This window comes from Micropterus salmoides, unplaced genomic scaffold (genome assembly GCF_014851395.1).
Source record: "Micropterus salmoides isolate LMB-PRFRI ecotype aquatic unplaced genomic scaffold, ASM1485139v1 Ms_hic_scaffold_19, whole genome shotgun sequence".
NCBI lineage: Eukaryota > Metazoa > Chordata > Actinopteri > Centrarchiformes > Centrarchidae > Micropterus > Micropterus salmoides.
Window position 1 is genome coordinate 33382689 of NW_024041039.1, and position 21660 is coordinate 33404348.

At 40.6% G+C, this 21660-nt stretch overlaps 1 protein-coding gene across 1 annotated transcript; it reads right to left on the bottom strand.

The window, feature by feature from the left end:
* Positions 1–211: 211 nt before the first annotated feature.
* LOC119910015 (ral GTPase-activating protein subunit alpha-2-like) lies at positions 212–21442 on the bottom strand. The gene is made up of 16 exons (XM_038728353.1): positions 21283–21442; positions 20850–20899; positions 11420–11477; positions 9781–9824; positions 9380–9560; positions 9085–9200; positions 7849–7987; positions 6188–6396; positions 5075–5314; positions 4633–4812; positions 3990–4124; positions 3689–3837; positions 3413–3524; positions 2948–3053; positions 1855–2028; positions 212–231 (listed from the first exon to the last, which is right to left on the bottom strand). Exons 1-16 carry the CDS (start codon positions 21428–21430, stop codon positions 212–214), a joined length of 2061 nt encoding a protein of 686 aa, XP_038584281.1. The 5' UTR covers positions 21431–21442.
* Positions 21443–21660: the final 218 nt, after the last annotated feature.

The window sequence follows — 21660 nt, forward strand, 5'->3', positions numbered from 1 at the left end:
AAGACCTCAAACATATGGTCTATCTTTGGAATTTCTGTAGTACAGTTTCTTGCTGCTTATTGCCCAACATATGCCAATACCGATATATCTTCAAAGGTAATATTGGCCGTATATTGGTCCGGCCATCTGATTTATTGGTGAGATTCAACTGACATAAAACTGATGCACTTAAAAATGACCTCATACGGCACCTCGAGTAAACTTTAGTTTGTCACTTGTCACTCTTGTAATCTTGAAATTGTCACAAAAAAAATATGAATTAACCAAAAACCCTGTTTAAGATGTGCCGCTTTTGTTTCTTAGACTAGTGTATTGCGTTCTTATGTATTTAGAAAAAAAATGATGATTTTGTCTAGGATCCCCAATCTAAATGGTGCACCAAAACCAAGTAAATTTTCATTTCCATCTTATTTCCATCTAACACCATCTTATGATATTACAATTTAAACAAATTAGTAAAAGGTATACCTGATACCTTGTTCAACTGGGTTGTTGTAGAAACTTAATGAATACCATAATGAAATATCCAGCCCTTTTCTCCATTATCAAGACTATCGCAGAACAATATTAGTTTGTATTTGCATGCTCAAGTACACCAAGTTTTGACAGTTGTCAATGCTGAGGCATTGCTTTTGTGTGTGGATAGCACTTCAGGCTTAATCTCAAAGAGAGCAATGAAAGAGGACAGTTACGTTCTCTGCTTGCAGTACACTTTAATTATGCCTTTCAGTGAGAGAGATACATTGTCTCTGCTACAGCCTGCCACTGCTTCCCATTTATGCATATTAATGAGCATTAATTACACTCTTAAAAACTATCAAAAACTGCCGTGCAATTGATGTGTGGGCCTTCTCTTGAGGAGTTGGGAGGAGGGCTGTCGAGCCTTTGAAGATCAATGTGGGAGAAATCCAATTAGGCCAAAGAAAGGGAAGGGAATTTGAAGCGGTAGTGTTTAATGTCCGTCTTTGCTTGTACGCAGACACAAATAAACAGAATGGGTGCATTAACATGCACACGAGACACATAATAGATGCAGCACACAGACACACACACCCCTTCTAAGACTTCATCCTTCAGGCACAAATACATCTGCTCCTAGCTCGACAAGCTCGTCATTTTAGTACGTTAGTGGTAATTGGGGGGGCGGAAGGCCAGGCAACGAAAAGGGATCGTCTCTGTCTTTTATCCTCCACATTAAGATTCTGTCTAGACAAAATTAAGACAAGCAAGACAGGCACTGCAGCTAGTTACTACTCTACTGCCTTCCAGCTCAACTTATAATTAGCCTGCCACATTCCTATCAGATAAGGGTGTTTGCGGTGTCTGAACTGAGCTAATGACAATGAGTGTCCAAAGCTGGCCTTTGACATGCTGTCGGGTGGATTGTGCCTGCAATCGAGCTGACATGGAAACATGTTGACATTGGCCAGTGACATGTGAGGGGACAATGGGGGCCATCTGTTGGCCTCTTTGTCTTTGGTGTTGGGCCTTTCAACGACACCTGGGCTAACATACACATGGACCTGTCTGAAGGCTTTCATATGCAGTCAATAAGCCTGATAAATCCTGTGGTTTGAGGTCGGGCTCCAGAAGCTTATCAGTAATGTGTTGCTGTGTTGCAAACAAAGCCCGGAGATTATTATAGCATGGATATACAAACATTTACATTTATTCATTTAGCTGACACTTTCATCCAAAGCAACTTACAATTGCTATACATGTCAGAGGTCTGGGTTAAGTGTCTTGCTCAGGTGAACCCGGGTCTCCCACACCAAAGGCAGGCATCTTATCCATTGCGCCATCACCCCCCTTGTATAAAAGTCAGTATTATACAAGGATTATAAAAGTTCATACCAGAGGCCTTCTGTCGGACATTATTACGGGCTGTCTCTACACCTGGAGCTCCCGACGTAGTAGCGGAGCGAATCCTCATGGGCTCCTGAACTCCAATCTGCTCCCCCTGGTTCCTCCAACTCAGTGAGAAGGAACGTGCCACTGCTGCTGCCTTCTGGGAGTCCTGGAAAACTCCTGATATACAGAGAACAACACTGGCTTGTAGAATATTTATGGTATTTTAGACCTTAAAAAACTTGTCATTTGACTATAACAATATACAGACTAATGGCTTGGCTGTCAATAATTGCCTGATTGCCCATATCCTTAAACTTGCATGTACTGTGGGTGTTATCTGAACTAGCTCATTGTCAAGTAAGTGAACAGGCTCCAATGTGTAGTATCTGAACATTTCTGACTTTGGCGACCAGTGGTACTATCAAAAAAGACACAGGCTGATGGATGGAAGTTGGGGAGTTAATACGTCACAGAGAAACAGAAAAAAATCCACGTCTTCTCATTTGAAAAGCTGGAAAAAGAGAATGTTCAGCTTTGTGAAAATATACTTGTTGATAAATAAACAGTATTAAATAATAAACAGTTTTAAACTGCTACACACATCTGAGCAAGGGATCATGATGTACAGATTATGTTCACAAATCTATGCAAGTGAGGTTCAGTGCAATTAGTGTGAGCTCAGACATTTAAAGGCTTCACAAATGTTATTTGACCAACTCAGGTTCTTTTGGTGGAAGCTTTGTAATAACTGAATAACTGCAATAAGGGAGTAACTGATCAACAGAAATTACTTATTCATGTGAAAGACAACTAACCATCCTAAAGTAAAATGTAGGAAAAATAAGGCTCCACTGTAAAGTAATCAGAATAAGATTTCCAAAAGTCAGTTTCAAACATTTTTTTATCTTTTCTTTCCAAATTTTAGCTAACCCAATTCCCATATTTTCCCCCATTTCTCCCCCTCACCACGTCCTCTCTGCTTCTTCTCCTTCTGTTCGCTGAGTTTATCCAGAGGCAGGTTGGCCATGTCCAGGCCATAAACAGAGCGTGCCAGCACAGCTGTCAGCGAATCCATGATGCTGGCCCACTCTGTCACCAGCTCCTCCCAGCAGGTAAGAGAGGACAGCACTGCCAGCAGCTCGTCCCATAGCTCCCGGGAGATAAACACACAGGTTGGCTCGCACCCACGCCACAATGATGGTCTGAACGCCAGATGAGACAAGGAAAGACGGATTAGAATTGACAGACAGGATTGCAGCTATGACTTCCAGCCCATGATCAGAGGTGACATCAGAATTCTCACACTGATACATCTAATTTGGTATAGTGTCTCTTTGACTTTTTGTTTACAACCAATCCACCCAAGACACCCATACCCAGTACATACAGGCTCCTGAGAAATAAACTGTGGTGGTTACTCATAAAGTAATTACAGTGTACTACTGTAAAAGTATACTGAGCCATGATGACATATCCACACTCTCTCCCTCCTCCTTTTTCTCATATGAATACAATACCGTATATCAGTATCAATGTAAAATCTAAGCATCCAAATACACACCCTAAAGAGTATAGCTGCTAAACTTTCAGCAAAGCTGTCTTTTCTTTGGTTTTCCTGTGGCCTCTTCATCACTGCCTCAGTTATCCTCAGCAGGACCTGCAGCATCTGCTCCCTGCGGTAAATCACAACAACAGGAAAAAGGTAAAGTGATGAAGTGATAAAGAATCATAAAAAGATGACATTTGAGAGTCATGAAGGGATAACTCACAAAAACTGAAAAAACAAACAATGAAACAAAAACAACAACTTCCATGTGTGTTTGAATATTTCACTGACCACGTCTGTGTATTCATTGTGTGCTCCATGATCATGTGCCGGTAGATGCTTAGAACACCCTTGCACACCTCAACCTGGTTATCCAGAAGTTTAGGTACATCCTGGCATGGCTCCAACAGAAAGACATTGGATGAGTTGGTCAGGAACACCTACACACACAAGTGCACAAAGACACAGTGAGGTTGAGCAAACAGCAAAAGACTTAAACAAAGTAAGTAAGACAATAGTAAAAATAGACAAACTGCATACATAAGTATTGAGCTCTCAGGATACAAACACACCGCAGAACATAGAGACAGACCTGTAGTGTGGGCTGGATACCAGCCTTGATATTCCTGTTCTGGTCCTCAGTGAGAAAGCCCCGACTGATGGCGCTGCTGAATGAGTAAGTCCTCCCCCAGCTGGACGACCGTTTGTGGCCGTGACTCTCTATCATCTGGTAGAAGACAAAGCAAGCCAGTTTACTGGTTAGTAGACATAAGCTGAGATATTAAGACAGATGATATACACTTAAAATACCTTGCATGTTTGTTAAGAAATACATCCCGTGGTCTTAACTTGTTTATCTATGCTGTTTTGAGACGTGAGTATGTAATGTAATTCTATAATTTCTGTCAAACTGAAGTTAAAATCACACACATTTAACAAATACATTTAAAATGTATTTCTAACTGCTAAAAAAGTAAAATTGCTGATGTGTGCTGATCAGTTAACCAGTCACATGATTTACAAGAGACTTCCTTTTATATGATATTAATATGCTTGTAACATCAAAACTAGGCTTGTCCATAGGTGTGCACATAATATGTATTATTTAAAGAAATATATAAGCTGTACTACCAATCATTTTGACCTTTTAGTATATAATCAATCACAAGATTAGAATACTTATGTGTATGCTAGGAAAATATATTTTAATTGGCTGTTTGTATCAAGGGTTTCACCTGTGCGTGCATGCTGTTAGTCTCTGTGGTGAGTTTCTGTTCAGAGCTGTCATCCATGTCATCTGCCTGGGTAGTGTCAGGCTCTGTCATGAAGCCTGGCTTCTCCTGCAGGATCCACTTCCTGTACACTTTGATCACCTTCCTGGTTGCTGATGCCTCGCAGGACGGCAGCAGGAAAGCCTTAGGAGGGAAAATAGTGGACTTTTTATTTAAACTATTACACTATTATGAATGGTTTTAAAAAGGTAGCCTAGTAGCAGGAGGGATCTTTAAGTTATGTTAACAAACAGCCAGCAGAGGGCAACATAGTACATGTTATCACATTCTCACCATTCAGTCTGCATTCTAATCATGATCCAAAATGAAAACTATACAATAACTGCAATGTAATTAATATTTATAACCTCATATAATAAGATACTGCTTGGTGACTCCACTGTACCTGGTGGAAGACCTCATTGACAAAATTCACATTGTCCCTGGTGGAAAGCAGGATGCCCTGGACCATGTCATAGACATAGCGGTGCTCCTCCTCAATGCTACACAAACTGGAATCGCTGGGCCGCCGATCTGACAGCGTGCTGCTGTTGGAGTGGCTCTTCTCAGGCTCCCCCGTTGGCCCGTTTGTATCCCCATCTGATGTCTTATCCTTCTCCTGGCTGCTACTGCCTGCAGTGACAGTCTGGGCGCCACAGAGACACAATGAGAAACCTTTAGTATGCTACAGGGTTGCCTCTGCACAGTTAAGTAATTGGTTTCTCAAGTCTCATTGACTAGTATACATACGTATTTGTGCGAAGGTAGAAATGTGTCTACTGTTAGAGATTTAGCAATACTGTTTCAACTGCAGGCGCTTTCCATCCCTCACTGTCTCTGCTATATACATTTGGGGAAGGCTATGTAGGAAATCAGGAATGGATTCTCGTGTGATCTTGCGAATCCAGCTGCCACGCCAGATAACGTGATTTGGGCAGCAAGAATGTTCACCACATTCTCATGTAAAGTGAGAGTGACAGTAGGTGGCAGTAATACGCTTCTAAGCTGGCTGCCACAGAAGAAGAGAATGACAAGAAAACATGGCGGAGAGTGAAATTGTGAATACTGTATGGAAGTTCCAGATAATCATCAAATGTGATAAAGTACGATATGGTAATTTAAACCATTTAATTGAATTTACAGACCAATTACTGTATTGTGATATGTACCATTATTGCGTTATACAATCACATACACCGTGACAGAAGATTTTGGCCATATCACTCACCCTTACCCACTTGTGTAATTGTGTGTTATTTGACTTTGGAGGCTGACTTGTGTTTGTGCTTGAAAAATATTTAAGAATAAAAATCTATTTTTGTGATAAAGTATTCTAGATGTTTGCTACTGTCATAACATATATACACATACTGAATTAACAGTAGATCTTGAATTAATTTTACTGCAAAAAAAGTGTTTGCTAAAGAATATAATATTTCTACAAGCTTACAACTCCGGAAACACCATTAATCCTCCATCGAAGTATGAGAAATCAACAGAATGGTACTGTCATGCTCACCTGGATGAGTTTGGGAAGGACCTCGGTGCCATTCTTGACGCTCTGCGCCGCAGCAGCACTGCTGACGTACTTCTTCTCCAGGAAGAAGGTGACCAGCCAGGTGATAAAGGCCACACGGGGTGCCAGGTACTGGTCCCTGGTGCAGAAGGTGCTCTCATTGTTCCGCGTCACTGGCACATACAAGGGTTTTGGCCGGTGGTGGGGCAGGTCTAATTGAGCAATACAGAAGAGTAAAGGATGGCGACAGAGGGAGGGTTAAAAAATGACAAAAGGTGAAAAGTGCGAGAGAGAGAGAGAGCGAGAGAGAGCGCTCCAGATATCTTGCTGTGAGCTACGTTCAGAGTTTTCCAGCTGAATCAAAATGTGTTCACTCAACCATTAAACTCGGCAACCTAAAAAGCAGTATTTATACAATTATTATACTGCTTACTTGTAATACTTTCTGTTTTATAATCAGTTGTTTAGGGTCTCATATTACACCAGCACACATCATACACCATTTCCTAGTGTAAACAATAAATATTTGTTTGTGTAGTTTAACTTATATAGTTACTGCATAGTTGAAAACCCACATTTTAATGATAAGCAGTTTCACTAACTGAAAAGCTTCCACTCCACACAATTCACGGAGCCAAGAGGCATACCATGAATTAATAGCAAAGTAACCCCAAGTGTAATTCGGGGATATAAAATTTTTAAAAAGTAACTTACTGCTAAAGCTACTACCTGTTAAATATAAAGCGTTTCTTTATAAAGACAACTCACTCACTGATTTTGCACACAGCCCATGCTGTATTAGTCAATTTAGAGTGAATATTGTTAAATACGGTTCCTAAAATATTGTTTAAGTAGTGATTCTGCATGTAATGATCTAACAACAAAACGGTATAAACTAGGGCTGTAACAGTTCTGAAACCGATACCTTGTATCCCTCTTGGGTCTGCGATACGCTTCCCGGACTGTCTCATTAAGACAGTGTAACTGCGGAAAGTAGGTTATCTAGGTATTTTCCACCTTAGTTTAGTGTTTATTTACTACTTGTATCTGCTCCTCTTCTCTTCTCCCCACACTCACACACACCTAGCCTGCACCTCTGGTCTCTGAAGGCAAACACGCTGGCTTGCTCTGCCTCTTTCTGTCTCTCTCTGTATGTGTCTCTGCTGACTTTCTCCATCAGCAGTACGCTTGAAATAAAATCACCGTGTTTAATAAACTTATCCGTGATTCAGTTTTCAAGTGCGCCGCTTGTGGGTCGAAACCAAAACTAGCGTTAATGAGTGACATCTGTACCTATACTTTGTAAATATTACTCCCTCGACCAATTTTATTGTCTTCAAACTGCGTGTGTCACATGACTATTTTGGTCCAGTCATGATTGAGTGATCATGCCTGCAACTTCAACTACATTAATTAACCCAAGTTGGAATATAATAATAATAATAATAATAATAATAATGCCCCCCCCCAAATAACGGGACAAGACGGCAAGAATGAGTGCCTGCAGACCCAGAACTTAAGCAGACAAAACTGAGGTTTTACTACCCAAAACGCAACTATTGAGTTAAGTACAGTGTGTGTACCTTTGCAGCAACATAATGCTCAATCTGAAAAGGCTTCAGCACAAAGACAAATATATATAGATATACTGTATGTCAGCTTACCTAATAAAGGTTTGTAGAGATTTGTAAGCTTGGTGAAGGAGGGAAATAAATGTGGAAGGTAGTACTTCTTGAACAGGCTGAAGAGAAACCTGAAGCCTGTGCCCTGGTTCTCTTTGTTCTTCCATTCTAAACTGGAAGCCTGACAGAAAGAGCACAAAGGCAGACAAGGTCAGGCTACAGGGAGAGGAGACGGTTCCAGCATCATTCAGACAGTGACAGTACATTGTCTGCAACACAATAGTTTGAAGGTTCCTCTAACAAAACGTATACAGAGGGAAATGGGTTGGGCTAGGTACACATAAGATCATGTGTACCTAGCTCCAACTTTACTAACTTAACAACACCAACTTTACACAACAGCTGACAATGTATTTTCATCTTACCGCTGTACAAGTCAGGGATAACAAACTACCTGAGCACTCACATAAACACCATGCCCATGAACACACAGCTGATGTATTTTTGCCATGATTACCAGTGTTTGTTCAGATTATTCTTGTTTTTTTAACACTGTTATGCACAGGAACCTTAAAGGAGATGCCTCCCACAAGGGTACTATAAAATTGAAACTGTTAAAAAAGATGAATTGAGTCATTTCAGTCAAATTACAGCCAATAAAGTCCTCAAAAGTAATTCCAACAAAAATTGGCAAAAAAGATAAATCAGGGTCATGTCTGCCCCATCAGCAACTACACATGGCAACTTAACCACTGATCAGTTAGAATCCCGTCCTCCATCTTACATGCAACCCCACACTACAATATAACAACAAGGCCCTTTTTGGTTGTTCCACATGTCCAGCCTCAAATCTATAAGGGCGCCTGAACTTTGGAACAGCCGGCCTGAGGAAATTAGGCTAGCAGAATCTGTTTCATCTTTTAAATCCCTTCTAAAACACACACTTTTAGTAACAGGCTTTTATGCGACTCCCTATGTATGGCCAAGTCTGAAATCATTGAAAGGTCTTTGTATTTCCTGTGTTTATCTTGTATTACCCTTTATTCCTATTTTTCGGTACACACTTGTATGTAAACTTTTGTTATGTTCTTGATAGTATCTCTCTACTGGTGTGTTTTTAGTTGTATCTGTGTACCGCATATATTACCTTTACTACCTATTGCTACTCCTTTTTCATTTTCTGCATGTAAAGTTTAATTTTTGGAAAAGTGCTATACAAATAAAGGTTAATAATAATGATAGTAGTAGTAGTCCTTTCCTAGTATTATTAGTTATTACCTGGACGACCATGTACTTGAGCAGGGTTTCAAGGATGTAACAGGTCTGGTCATCTGCAACCTTTTCTCCTACCACAGCTGGAACCAGCGGGGTAATCTCCTCAGGCACCACCTTGGCTGCTCAGATTGACAGATACAAAGACCTGAGTTACGTGAAGGAAAAATTGAGTGTATATATCAGTGCATATCAGTGTATACCAATATCAGTGTAGCTTGTTCCAGGACCCTAGTCACAACACAGGCTCAATGAACGTCAAAATCTATGTTTTCACACTTGTAGAAGCATTCATATTCACCATCAGGGGGGTTGGAAAAGGGGTTGTAAATAATGGTGTCAAGGGTGCAGGGCCCTCTTGAAGAGGGCACAGCAGGGAATCCTGGCACCAGACAAGCAAAGATAAGGAACTGCTCCTCAGCACAGTTGTCCCTCAGGGCCTGCAGCCACAGCAGGAAGAGACGGATCCCTTCACAGCGGATCTAGACAGGAGGAGATTGGGACATATTAATGGATACACAAAAGAGACTAACTTTAACAATCTTGTTGACACAGAAATATGTGGAATCCTTCTTTAAAGCTAAATGTGACCCATTTTGTAGCCAGATTTTGACCGTTAACATTCACATTAGTGTTACGGTGCATCCTGCAGCTTGAAGGTGGTGATTTTTTATACCGTGTGGCATTGAAAACACCACTCACCTTGAATGAATTTCCAGTGTGTAGAAGCTTTTTCAGAATAGAACCTGGAAGAAAGAAAAAATTGTCAAACACTTGCAATCCCAACATTCAACAGAAGTCTCCTACACAACAAGCAGACACAACAAACAGCACAAAGCTGATAGGGAGGGGAGCCGCTTGTCATCACCACTGAGGCAAATTGACCTTGATGGGTGGTTCTGACAAACTATGGGGGAGAGTGGCAAGGCTTCACATTTTCCTGATGAAAATTAACATCAGTTGGCAGCGACATGCATTCACGAAGGCAATCTGGTTTCGCTGTAATCAAATGAGACTTTGCTCTGATTGCTAAATACCTTGCACGGAAGAGGTCTGTGTGAATTAGAACATACTCTACAGCCTGTACTGTTCTTGTGAGGTCCCTGTGGGCTGTGAAGAAATTCTGGCTAGTTCTTTTATGGATTTTAAGTTTAGGATTAGGGTTATGTTGGGGCAAAAGTAAGCTACTCCAGAGGCAAGAGCGATTTGCTACCAGACATATTTAAGTGGCAGCCACAGAGAACTGAAGAAGTTTAGCAAAGCTGAAAACTGACATGTTTGCATGTGAGTGTGTGAGTTTATAAATGCGTTTGTCTGGTGCTTTTATAATAAGGTTAAATGAATAATATTTCTATGTTAGACACAAAAACGTGTAAAGAAATCCTTTCATAGGCCTTGGGCTCAGGGCAGAAAGATTTAGAAGCAAGCAGATTGAGGATAATAAAAGGTTTTCTTCAGCTTATAATGGTCTGTGTCAAATGTCTGTGACCTTGCAATCCACAGCTTAAAAGTACAAAACCACTACAAGTCATTCATGTCATTCCTGACCTACCTTAACCAACACAAGGAATTTGTCCCGGGGCACTGAAACAATTTCAGCAATGCTACTGGATGTAGAATCCAGAATGTGTGTGTAAAAATTATGTGAAAGAAAAAAATCTTGGCAATTCAATTACAACTCAGGTATGGCGAGAAGCTATCCAGCCACGACCACACGTTCTTCAAAGCAAAGTACATAGTGACAGCACAGCATCTTGACCGGTGACACACGAACTGATGAGGGCCAAAGAGAATTCTATACGAGTTCAGAAAAAAGGCCAAGAGGCAGCCTTAAACCGGTTATGATTTGTTGTCCAGTGACTGACAAAATGGTGCATTTGTCTGGGCCATTCAACCCCAGATGATATTTGGAATTACAAGCCTGAGGGGAAGGCCAATCTACAATGGCGATCTGGACCGTAGACTGTTTAGCTGCCAACGGCTGACAAACAACAGTTATAATAGGGGTTATCGTTTCTTGCAAGGGTTTTCCTTTCTTGTGTGGGACTGAAATCATGCCAGCATAATTCAATTACTTATTTGCATTTCAAATGAAGTGCTCATTTGCATTTATATTTCCATCCCCTTCTAAGACTAATTATTTTCTCTTCATTATGGAAGGCTTAGGCATAGTTGTGGTGACATTTTTTGTCCTAAAGTGTATCTTAGAGGTTACAGGAGCTTAAGGAGGAAAGCCATGTACAATATATAAAACTTACCGTATAGTAACTGTCAGATGCATCAGAAAGAAATCTTAGCATTCATGGTAGTGCAGAGTATTTCATATGTATCACATACATACCTATGCTGTGAAACTGCCATCGGTTGTAGATTTTCTCAGGCAGAAGTTGTAGAATTTTCTAATGAAAAAATAAAAAACAAAACGTTAAGTTTAGTAAATGATTAGTTCAGAGTTTGGCACATTTCAGCAATAACAATAGAACAATGGTTGCATTTGGTTACACAGTAGGGCCTTTTTTCTGTCACAATTCACTTTGCTCTTTAAGCAAGAAACTAAGTACTGACCAGCTCCAGGCTCTACTGTGGAGAATATGTTTTCCTTTAAGCTGATCAACAGAAAGTGTATTAATGTCATGCAAAAATGTGAATGTTTTCTGGTTTTCTTAATCTTATGTGAATTCAATATTTTTGGTTTTGTTGGCTGGACAAAGCCAGACGTCCGAGGACTTAGACTTCACTTTGGATCTAGGGACTGGTGATGGATTTTTTAATTTTTTTTTTTTTACTATTTGCTGACATTTTATAAGCCAAACAATGAATTGATTGAGCAAGAATGGAAACAATTGTTAGTTACAGCCCTATCTTCTTAACTTGGGTGTAAAATAAAAGTGGGAGGAAACAACAACCGACTTTGTTTTGGTAAGTGGCACTGTTTTGCCAAAGCAGTAGAGGCTTAAGGAATGCAGTGTCCTTGCACTTTCCCTGCACTCGGCCTAGCATGTCTGCAGATCCCTGTAACACAGGACAGCACTGAAAAATGTCATCACCTCCCCAACAACCGCTTTACAACTCAATTAGAGCGCCCTAACCTTTCAGCAGCCTATCATTATTCTTTAATGCAGCGACAGGTTAACTGGGTCCCTCTGGAGAGATGAAAAAAGAAGGCTGGGGGACTGCAGATGTGTGCACATGTGCATGCAGGGCTAGTTAATAGTCCGTGCACTGTGAGCAACTGATGCCCCAATGGCTCACTTCTCATCAAATCCTAATCACTGACCCAATAAGACTTCATGATTGCAATGGAGAGGTCAAGACACATAGGCAAGACAAGGATAGAAAAAATGTGCATGAAAAAGCTTCAGAGACTATAGAGTATCATTTTATGGCATGGGAAAAATTAAACAGCCAGTTGAAATATTTTGTAATCTCAAGGATTTTTTCTTTGTTGATATAATAATAAGGCTTATGTAGATAAAACAGCTTAATCAGAAAGTGAAGTTGATAACTTTGAGTGAATATAAATGTTAGGTGGCTTATAAAAAGAAATGTGTAATCTTCAAATGACATAACCAGTCATGATAAAGTGTTTTTGTTTGCTTGTTTCAGACAACTATAATTATCATATTCTTCTAAAGTCTTCGTATTACCACAACAGAATTGCTCTTACATATGATAAAAAAAAACAAAAACGTTGCCTTGTGCTACACCACTATGCTGAGAGCTGTGGTGGTCCAGAAGTCATCTCATGTTTTGAGTGTCTCAGTTTGTCAACAACTTCCCTTTTCTCCTTGTCATCCTCCATGTTTAACGTTCACTTCTTGTCCTCTGAGACTAAATCCCTGTCATTGTCAGTGACAGCAGAGATATTGAAAGACATCACTTAAAGGGGATGGTGGATGACTATCTGTGCTGTTCAGTTTCTCTCTGATCCACAGACGTGATGGTATGCGCGTACAGGCATGTGGCTGCACCTTGCTATTGATCCCGCATGGGATTATTACATCTCTGTACAGGCTCTGTACTGGCCTCCTTCACTCAGTCTCCTTGGGGCAGCAGACACATTATGCTAGGCGGTAACACAGCAGGGTAGCCTGCTTAAGCCTTTCCCTGTATGTGTGTGTGTGTGTGTGTGTGTGTGTGTGTGTGTGTGTGTGTGTGTGTGTGTGCGAGCAGATACAAAAACGCTGTCATTCTGTCTCCTTACAGAGCACCAGGATGGGAGAGTGGGAATGAGATGGAGAAGCTAGCTCAGAAAGACTCCCTGCAGAGCTGGAATGGAGGCTGCAACAATGAGGAATTTACTGGCTGATATGAGGCGAATGCAGAGTCTGCTGGAGTGAGGGTTGGGGGAGTTACTCTAATCTGCAGCCATACTCCAGCATAAAGATGGGGGCATTACTGTGGTACAACTACAGCCATAACACATTTACATGATCCGCACTTAGGTTTCCAGTCGCAAGGCCTGAACATGACACAGAATACACTTCTCCAAGAGGTGGTCTACAAGGGCTTTTTGACGGCAGCAGCAGTACTCTCAGTCATTTACATATTGTTTATTCGTTCATTTGATGCAACTCGGAGATGATTATACTATTTAAGGGCATTGAAATCTCTGAAAGACACAAAGACACTGGAGACAAAAAACACTACCCTATCAACATACAGCAAACCTACCAACACAAGATATGCGGTAGTCAGACAACGACGAGTGTGTCAATCACATAACAAGACTTACATGGCAAAACACAGTTAATATGGCATTATGTGAGCATTATCTTTGCATTACATATTTTAGCCTACAAAGGAAATTAGACCCTAACACTAAAATCACTTGTTGGCCTGATGTACAGTGTGAGAAAAGATATCAATTACGTACCTGCTTTAAAATGGTTTGTAAGGTAAGTCCAAACAAGGATGCTTATTTACATGCTAACCAAATTTATTCCCTTGCCCTCATTATTTGTTGGTAAAGGTCTTGGCAAATTTAAGATGACAATGCATATCTCTTATGACCCTACATGTTAATGAAGTTTAAAACCCAAGGCACCTATCCGAGTTTCATTTAAGAATAATTTACCAAAATACACTTAACTATGAACAAAATGATTCATTCTCCTCTGAGGCCAGTGGGTGGCAGCAGCAGAGTGTGATAAAACTCCTCCTCAGGCTTTTTATCAGGTTTTTCCTCTTTGCTCTATGTGAAAGCCAAACTGCAGGAGGCTTCCTCTACAACCATTTTGAAAGGCACTTCTGGACAAAGAAAGAAAGCTAAATTGCATACCAACAAAGCCATAATTTTATAAAAATATGCATCCACAAAATATTCATAAATTAGTGCTCTTGTGTGGGACAAAAATAGTTATCCATACAAATATGTTAAAACATAGCCTCAACCGTCAATATTAATTTACTCAGCCTGTTCCATGTGCAGACCCAAACTACATTTAAGTACATTTGCTTATATACATTAACCAATAACCCCGCTGCAGGTGAACTGTCTCAGTCATAATGACTGCATAAAAAAGAAAAGAGGGAAAGGGGAAAATTAACCTAGATAAATGGCTGGGTTAATTTTTTAGCAACACGTTCGCCAACATGTAGAAGAGAGTTTCAGTGATTCAACCTAAGTGCATCATGAGGAATATGATGCCATTACACCAGACAGAAAAAGATTGTTGATGAGTGTTTATGACACAGAGAAACACTGCGTTATTAATTACCTGCTAACTAATTATTCATAATTACCTACACAGTACTTAAATGAACATGAGTTACAATCAGTTGTTTGCAATGAGCTATGAGCTCCTTACCAGGTCTCATTTGTGGATGTTACATTTTCTGACTTAACTGGGTGAATGCAATTGTTTGGGATGTATACTTTTTTTTAGAAATAGCAATATCTTGCTTTTAGGCTTTCTTATGTTCCCATTTTCTGTATTCCTCAGCTTGCTGTGTATGCTGGATCTGGTTTGGTTTCTGGTATTGACTGGTATTCTATTGTGATTTTCTGAAGTTATTTTGGGCTTGGATTTCAATTTCCTGAGATCATCTTGATCGTAGGTAAATCAGTCGAAAGCCTCTGACAGTCTGCAGTTTTCAAAAAGACAACAGCTTTACCTCTGTGCTGAATAAAAACAAGAGGTTAACTAAATATAATAAGCAGAATTACCCATTTAAGGCAACTCGGCAAGTCAAGTTTAAAATCTAGATGAGGGGCTTTAACAGAGGATGATAAGGGGAATTCACTATGCTGAGTCAGGTCCGGATGGCAGACGACAGGTCATATCCTGGACAGAAAGTGGATATAGACGGACTTCCCTCCGAGTTTTGTTGGTCCCAGAGCTGTCTTTTAACCTGTCCCACAACCTTAGTGGCACCAGGATCGAACAGCTTTCAGACAGCAAGAGGTCACTTCCAGTTATTCAGAAGCAGCAACAAACTGGACTCCCTCAAGGCCTGAGAGAGCTCAATCTGGCCTTACGACAGCATAAACAGTTTTCTGTGACAGAAAGTGGTCTCATCACACCATAGAGCTAGGACTGGGCAATAAAATGATAACGATAATTATTGAAATTTTTATTATAATAATGAATTTTCCTCAATATAAATGTAACAAATGTTCAATAAATGTTCAATTTAATTAATTTGACAAACAAATCTGCACTTAATTTTTCAATTAAGACTTTTTTTTTCCATGAGGAAAAAGGATTGAAAAAATATTTTCTTCATTTTACTGAAAAAATATTTTATTATAAGTGTTTTGAATGTTCTACCTCAGATTTGTTAAGTGATGCACTGTTTGGAAAGTGTTCTAACCATAATTAACCTTCTGGTTTTTTCAACTTTCACTCACTAGCAAAACTCAGCCTTTAAGCTTGAAAGGAATAATTATCGATAGGCTGATATGACATTTTTTTACCATATTGCTCTACATAGAACCTTTCACCACGTTGAGTCTCCCAAGATGTCATGTTTTTTCCTTAACGGTGGCTTTCTCTTTGCCACCATTTAGTTGTGTTAAGTTTGTGACTGGTCAGGTAGCAGGCAATCTTCTTCCATCCACCTCAGTGACAGTTCCTTGTAGCTCAGTATTGCCATAGGTCTCTCGTGGCCTCTTGCCCATCTCACACTAGCACTTGGTTTTTAACCCGGGAGATTCCACAGGATTATTTTGAAAACTGATTCCACTGATTCTCTATGCAGTTTCTGTGTCTGAATTCCTGCCCAGTTCATCCACTCTATGCTCGACCCACCTTCCGTCAAAAATAGACATGGCATGTATTATCCGCTTCTGGGACACGTTGTGGTGCATCAGCTAGAATCACAAGCATTTTATACAATGGCAGCGATCAGCTCCGGCAGCTGCGACACGGCCGCAACGCAGCCAGGCGGCACGGTGGTCCAGAAGATAGCACGGTGGTCCAGAAGATAGCACGGTGGTCCAGAAGATAGCACGGTGGTCCAGAAGATAGCACGGTGGTCCAGAAGATAGCACGGTGGTCCAGAAGATAGCACGGTGGCAGCAAGAAGGTCACAGGTTCAAACTCCAGTTGCCCCGGCCTTTCTGTGTGGAGTTTGCATGTTCTCCCCCGTGTTTCCCCCACCATCAAAAACATGTTTCTTCAGTCAGTGTCATTGACAGACACTTACATAGATCTGGAGTTGGTCCCCGTGCCCACTGCTCCCTTGAGGGATGGGTTAAATGCAGAGAATGAATTTCGCAACATGTGTATGTGACAAGGAGGAGGTTCAAAGCAGATTACCAGCTGTACCGCACCTTTAAAAGTTTTTCATATTCTGTTTACTGCCATTGTTATAGAGTTAGTTTGAATGTTCCTTTGTCTTCATGAGGTACCCATTGCCAGGGATTTGGCAAACAAGCATGTCTGTATACAGGCGTTTTTAACTTACAATTACATGTCACAGCTTGATTACACACAGGACTTCACTGAACTAAAGAACAATTAGCAGCGCCGTTTATGATTTAGGTGTGTCACAGTAAAGGGGGGTGAATACTGTGGCCAGGGCTCCAGACTAACATTTTTTAATCAGGAGCATTATAGCCCCTAACTGAAAATTTAAGGGCACAGGCAGAAAATTTAGGGGCGCACACCTTAAAATCGACCTGCAAATTACTGCTATTACTGATAAATGCTTGAGTAATAAATACAGAAACTACAATGTGCCGTTTAATTTTAGTTACCAGTCACATTTCTATTGAATGGAGCTTAATAAATGCACATAAAATAATATAAGATATATATTTATTATTCCCCCTGTCTTTATGTTTTAAGTTGCTGTTGTGCTTCATTAAGGTGTTTTGTTTAAACTGTGCAGTGACAGTTGCATCAGCCAACTTGGTTTTCCCTGCATGTTGTTGACCACATCTAGCGCAGCAGATAGAGCTCATTGTGTTGGTGTTTTTGTTAAATCTAAGCCATGTAAACTCCCTCAACCAGGGGCGGACTGGCACAATTATCAGGCCATGAATTTGACTCCATCCCAGGTCCACCTTGTTCACGCAAACCATCTGTTGAGTAAACAGGTTCCAAACTAGGTATAGATTTGGTCATTATGTTCATCTGGAAAGAAAGTTTTCCACATTACAAAATACAAACATTTGGGACTGACCATTAAAGTAGCCTATCTGAACAGTTTTCAAGGTGGCTATGGCTATGGGTGCACCCTCAAAAACTACTGAGAAATAGCCTACACCAATCACAGCACAAATGTACAAGGCGAGTCCAAACGAGTACGCAGGCGGAGCGTTGCTCCATATATGGAAGGGCTTGAGAGACACACACACACACACACACACACACACACACACACACACACACACACACACACACACACACACACACACACACACACACACACACACACACACACACACACACACACACACGCTAAAACATGTGGCCAGCTGCGTGGATGTTCTTAACACCAACTTATTAACGGTCGCCAAAGTATATTTGCATTTACATTACATTTACTCATTTAGCTGACACTTTTATCCAAAGTGACTAACAATTGCTATATATGTCAGAGGTCGCACGGCTCTGGAGCTTTGGCAGAGAAACAGAGAGAGAAATGGAAACAGTGGATGCATAGATCCTCCTGCATGATATATTTAAAAAGAAGCTTTCTATATTATCACTGCCGGCTGGTCAATTAACAAAAGGCTCCCAAAGGCCAATATGCGACCATTTGGCCGCAATCTGGAGCCCTGACTGTGGCAATGCCGTATTTTCACATGAGATCAAACTACACATTTAAGAAAAGAACAAGGACCTTTTTCTGCGAGGATACTGATAGGTCAATACTGAATGGAGGTTACAAAAGGCATATGAATTTGTTGGTCAACTCTTGTTTTATGTCTTTAAAACAACTAAGCCTACAGTACAGCAATATTTTTTAAAAAGTGATTAAAATTTTTATTATAAGGGAGTTTTCTATCCAGCGTCTTCCGCAATGTTGTTGCATTCTCACAGAGATCAGGTCTCTCATCTCTGTCAGCTCTGGCGCAGTATCACAAGCTGCCATCGTGGATGCCTTCGTGGCAGCAGACACAAAGAGATCCTGGAAGGGAATGGTAATGGCTGCTGGTGGCGGTGGGGGTGGGGTACTCCAGCAGAGTTCAGGGGGAGGGACAAAAGATTACCCCCTCTAGATGTCCATTACTCAAACAGGCTCAGCATTGGGGATCATACACACTAACCCACAAAAAAGGGGTCACATACCTCATCATGACAACAAAGTAATCCCCACATAGCCAGCTCGAAACACACACACACACACACACACACACACACACACACACACACACAGTGAGGACATGTACTGTATAGGTCAGCCAGATTTGAAGGCGAGGAGTAACTCAGGTGATGAAGAATGCAGGGAACAGTATTTCCCATGTGCCTGAGGAGATGAGGACATAACAGGCTTTCCAGTGAAATTCTTACACTGAATAAGAGGTGCAGCGATGTTGAGCTGTGTTGCTCTTCTTAACCTGTCATACAGCATTACAGTGCGCTACAAAGCACAGAGCCGCAAAATGGCTTTTGTCCCAGCCGTTATCCATCTTTAACCTACTCTACACACACCGCTCTGAGGCTTTTTGGACAAAGGCTGTTAGGCCTTATGTTTTTGGTTGGTTGACTTTACTGACTCAAACAAATGATGCACATTTACAAAAACCACTAAATTCAGCTTAAAGCTATACATAACTGTGCTTGTTGCAGGAAAGAAAATGATTAGGATGAACAATGCACTTGCCTCAAAAGATGGTATTAGTTCATCTTTTACCATATTTGTCATGTCCCTGAGTTATAATATAACATCTGCGATAACATGATACATATTAGTAGTGCATGTCTGCGAGCACAAATGTATCCATTGATATCGTATTCACGACCACATGTGATCCAACAGGCCTAATCTAATATGGCGTAAAGAGAAAGTCTGCACAGCGTAGCAGGACTCAGGATCAAAGCGCCCCTGTATCTGTCCTGTACACACCACTCAAAGCAAGCTTATCTTCTCAGTGCATCGGTAAAAGCACATGTTGTCACAGGCAGGGGCTAAAAGGGGACAAATGAGGGTTAAGCTGCTTTCAATGTTAGTTCTTTTTGAAAAGATGACTCCATAAATATGTATGGAGGCATGAATCCAGGCTTTATTTACAGGTTAGTGGACTGGATGTGTGCGGACAAACAGCGAGGGTGTCTTGGTGAGGACTGCAGAAAACTAGAGGGACGTCCAGTGAGTCTTTAAACAGATGGGGAGCACCAATCTTACTGAAATTTTTCATATTGAATATATATTAAAATATCTTCCAAACAGCAAGCTAAGAAGGCCACATATTATACATCTGAATAACATATATATACACACTGAGTCTAAATTCTACAAAAGATTCCCAACCTGAATGAATATAAGCAGACAAACAAAATGCACTTCTACATAATGCATCACCCAGACAGAACCAAAACAGATGTAACGTGATGACATTAAAATAGATTCCAAGTTGTATTAGATATGCCTGACTAGCAAATTAGGAATCCATGGCTAAAGACAGACAATGTCACTATCTGGCCTGATGCTACTGTAACAAACAAATGAATTGTGAGTGAGCCTGAATCTAAGCTGGGATGATTTACTATGTGTTAGAACACCCCCAGACTGTGTTCACAGGTGATCTGAACAACTAGAACAAGGCATGTTGTTCAAAGAGGGACATACAACTTGACTCCCATTTTTTTTTATTTACTGCCATCCTCTCAGCCCGGCCCTGAGCAAATGTAACTGGAGAGCTGACTGTTTGTACTGGAAACTGGAGCTGCCTTTGGAGGTCAGGTGGGAAAACAGGGTAAGGGACTTTAACCTACATGTGCAACATAAGAGTGTTCAGAAAAACAGAGGGAGGAGCCATAGAGCCAACAATGTAATGTGCACACAGACATACCTCCTGTGATTTGCATACAAACCTACGTTTTAAAAAACAAGAAATGAACTGAAAGCTCTCACACAACCTTTCAAAAGGCTGGAAAATGATAGGGCGAAGTGTTCCTTTTCATTTGCAATCACCTCCAACTGATTTCTAGGCTATTAGAGGCAAATTCAGGAAGTAGCCACAGTTGCAGTATGGCACCATGGAAACTATGGTCCCACCCCAGAGTTCTGCAGTAAACATTTTGAGGCTGCAGCAACTATCAGTGGAAGACGAAAAATGACGGCGACAGCAACACAGTAAAAGACAGATGACTTACTTCAAAAATAAAGAGGATAGAGTCCAGCTCCTCCCTTTGAGATTTGTTCCCTGAAACACAAGGAAAGTACTTACAGTTTTGAACACATAACCCGGAGCTATACTGCAGTAGCCTGATCAATAATGTAAAAATAATACAGGTCATTTCGTGAACACTTATTCAGAGGAACATGTGTTTCCAATGAGAGCATACTCCCAGTGGGAATTCATCCCCTACCCCCAATATTGTTGGAGTCTGGCTCAGCACACAGTGTTTTACTGGATATATCCAGAAATTGCTTCTATGCTCATTGCTCTATAAATGTGGGGCAGAGGGAAATGAACCACTTACCACAGAGAGGAGGGAGAGGGTTAATTATTGAACCACCATCGAGAGTATTGGTCAACTAGTGAGTGTGCAGCTCACAAAAAGGAATAATAAAGTTTGGACTCACCTTTTTGTTTTAAGTTGCTTTCCAGTGTAATGAAATTTTCATAGAAGATAAAATAAATCTGAGAACAGTTGCTCTCGAAGAACGGCTTTAGTTCACTCTTGTCAATGATATCTGTGGAAAAAGGAGGAAACACTGTCAATGACATCATGAATGACTAAAAAGTGACTTACATGAAGATAAAACATTATACCGGGTTGTTAAGATGCACATTAAATCTGGATCTGGGCAAACAGAATTTGTCTAGGATGTTGGTAATCATAATATTGTGGTAGAGCTTTCATTTGTGTTTTCTTGATCCTAAAGGCTGCCTTACAGTTAAGGATACAATACAATATCCCAAACTCATTTAATTAAACAATAAATTATCCAACTTGATTT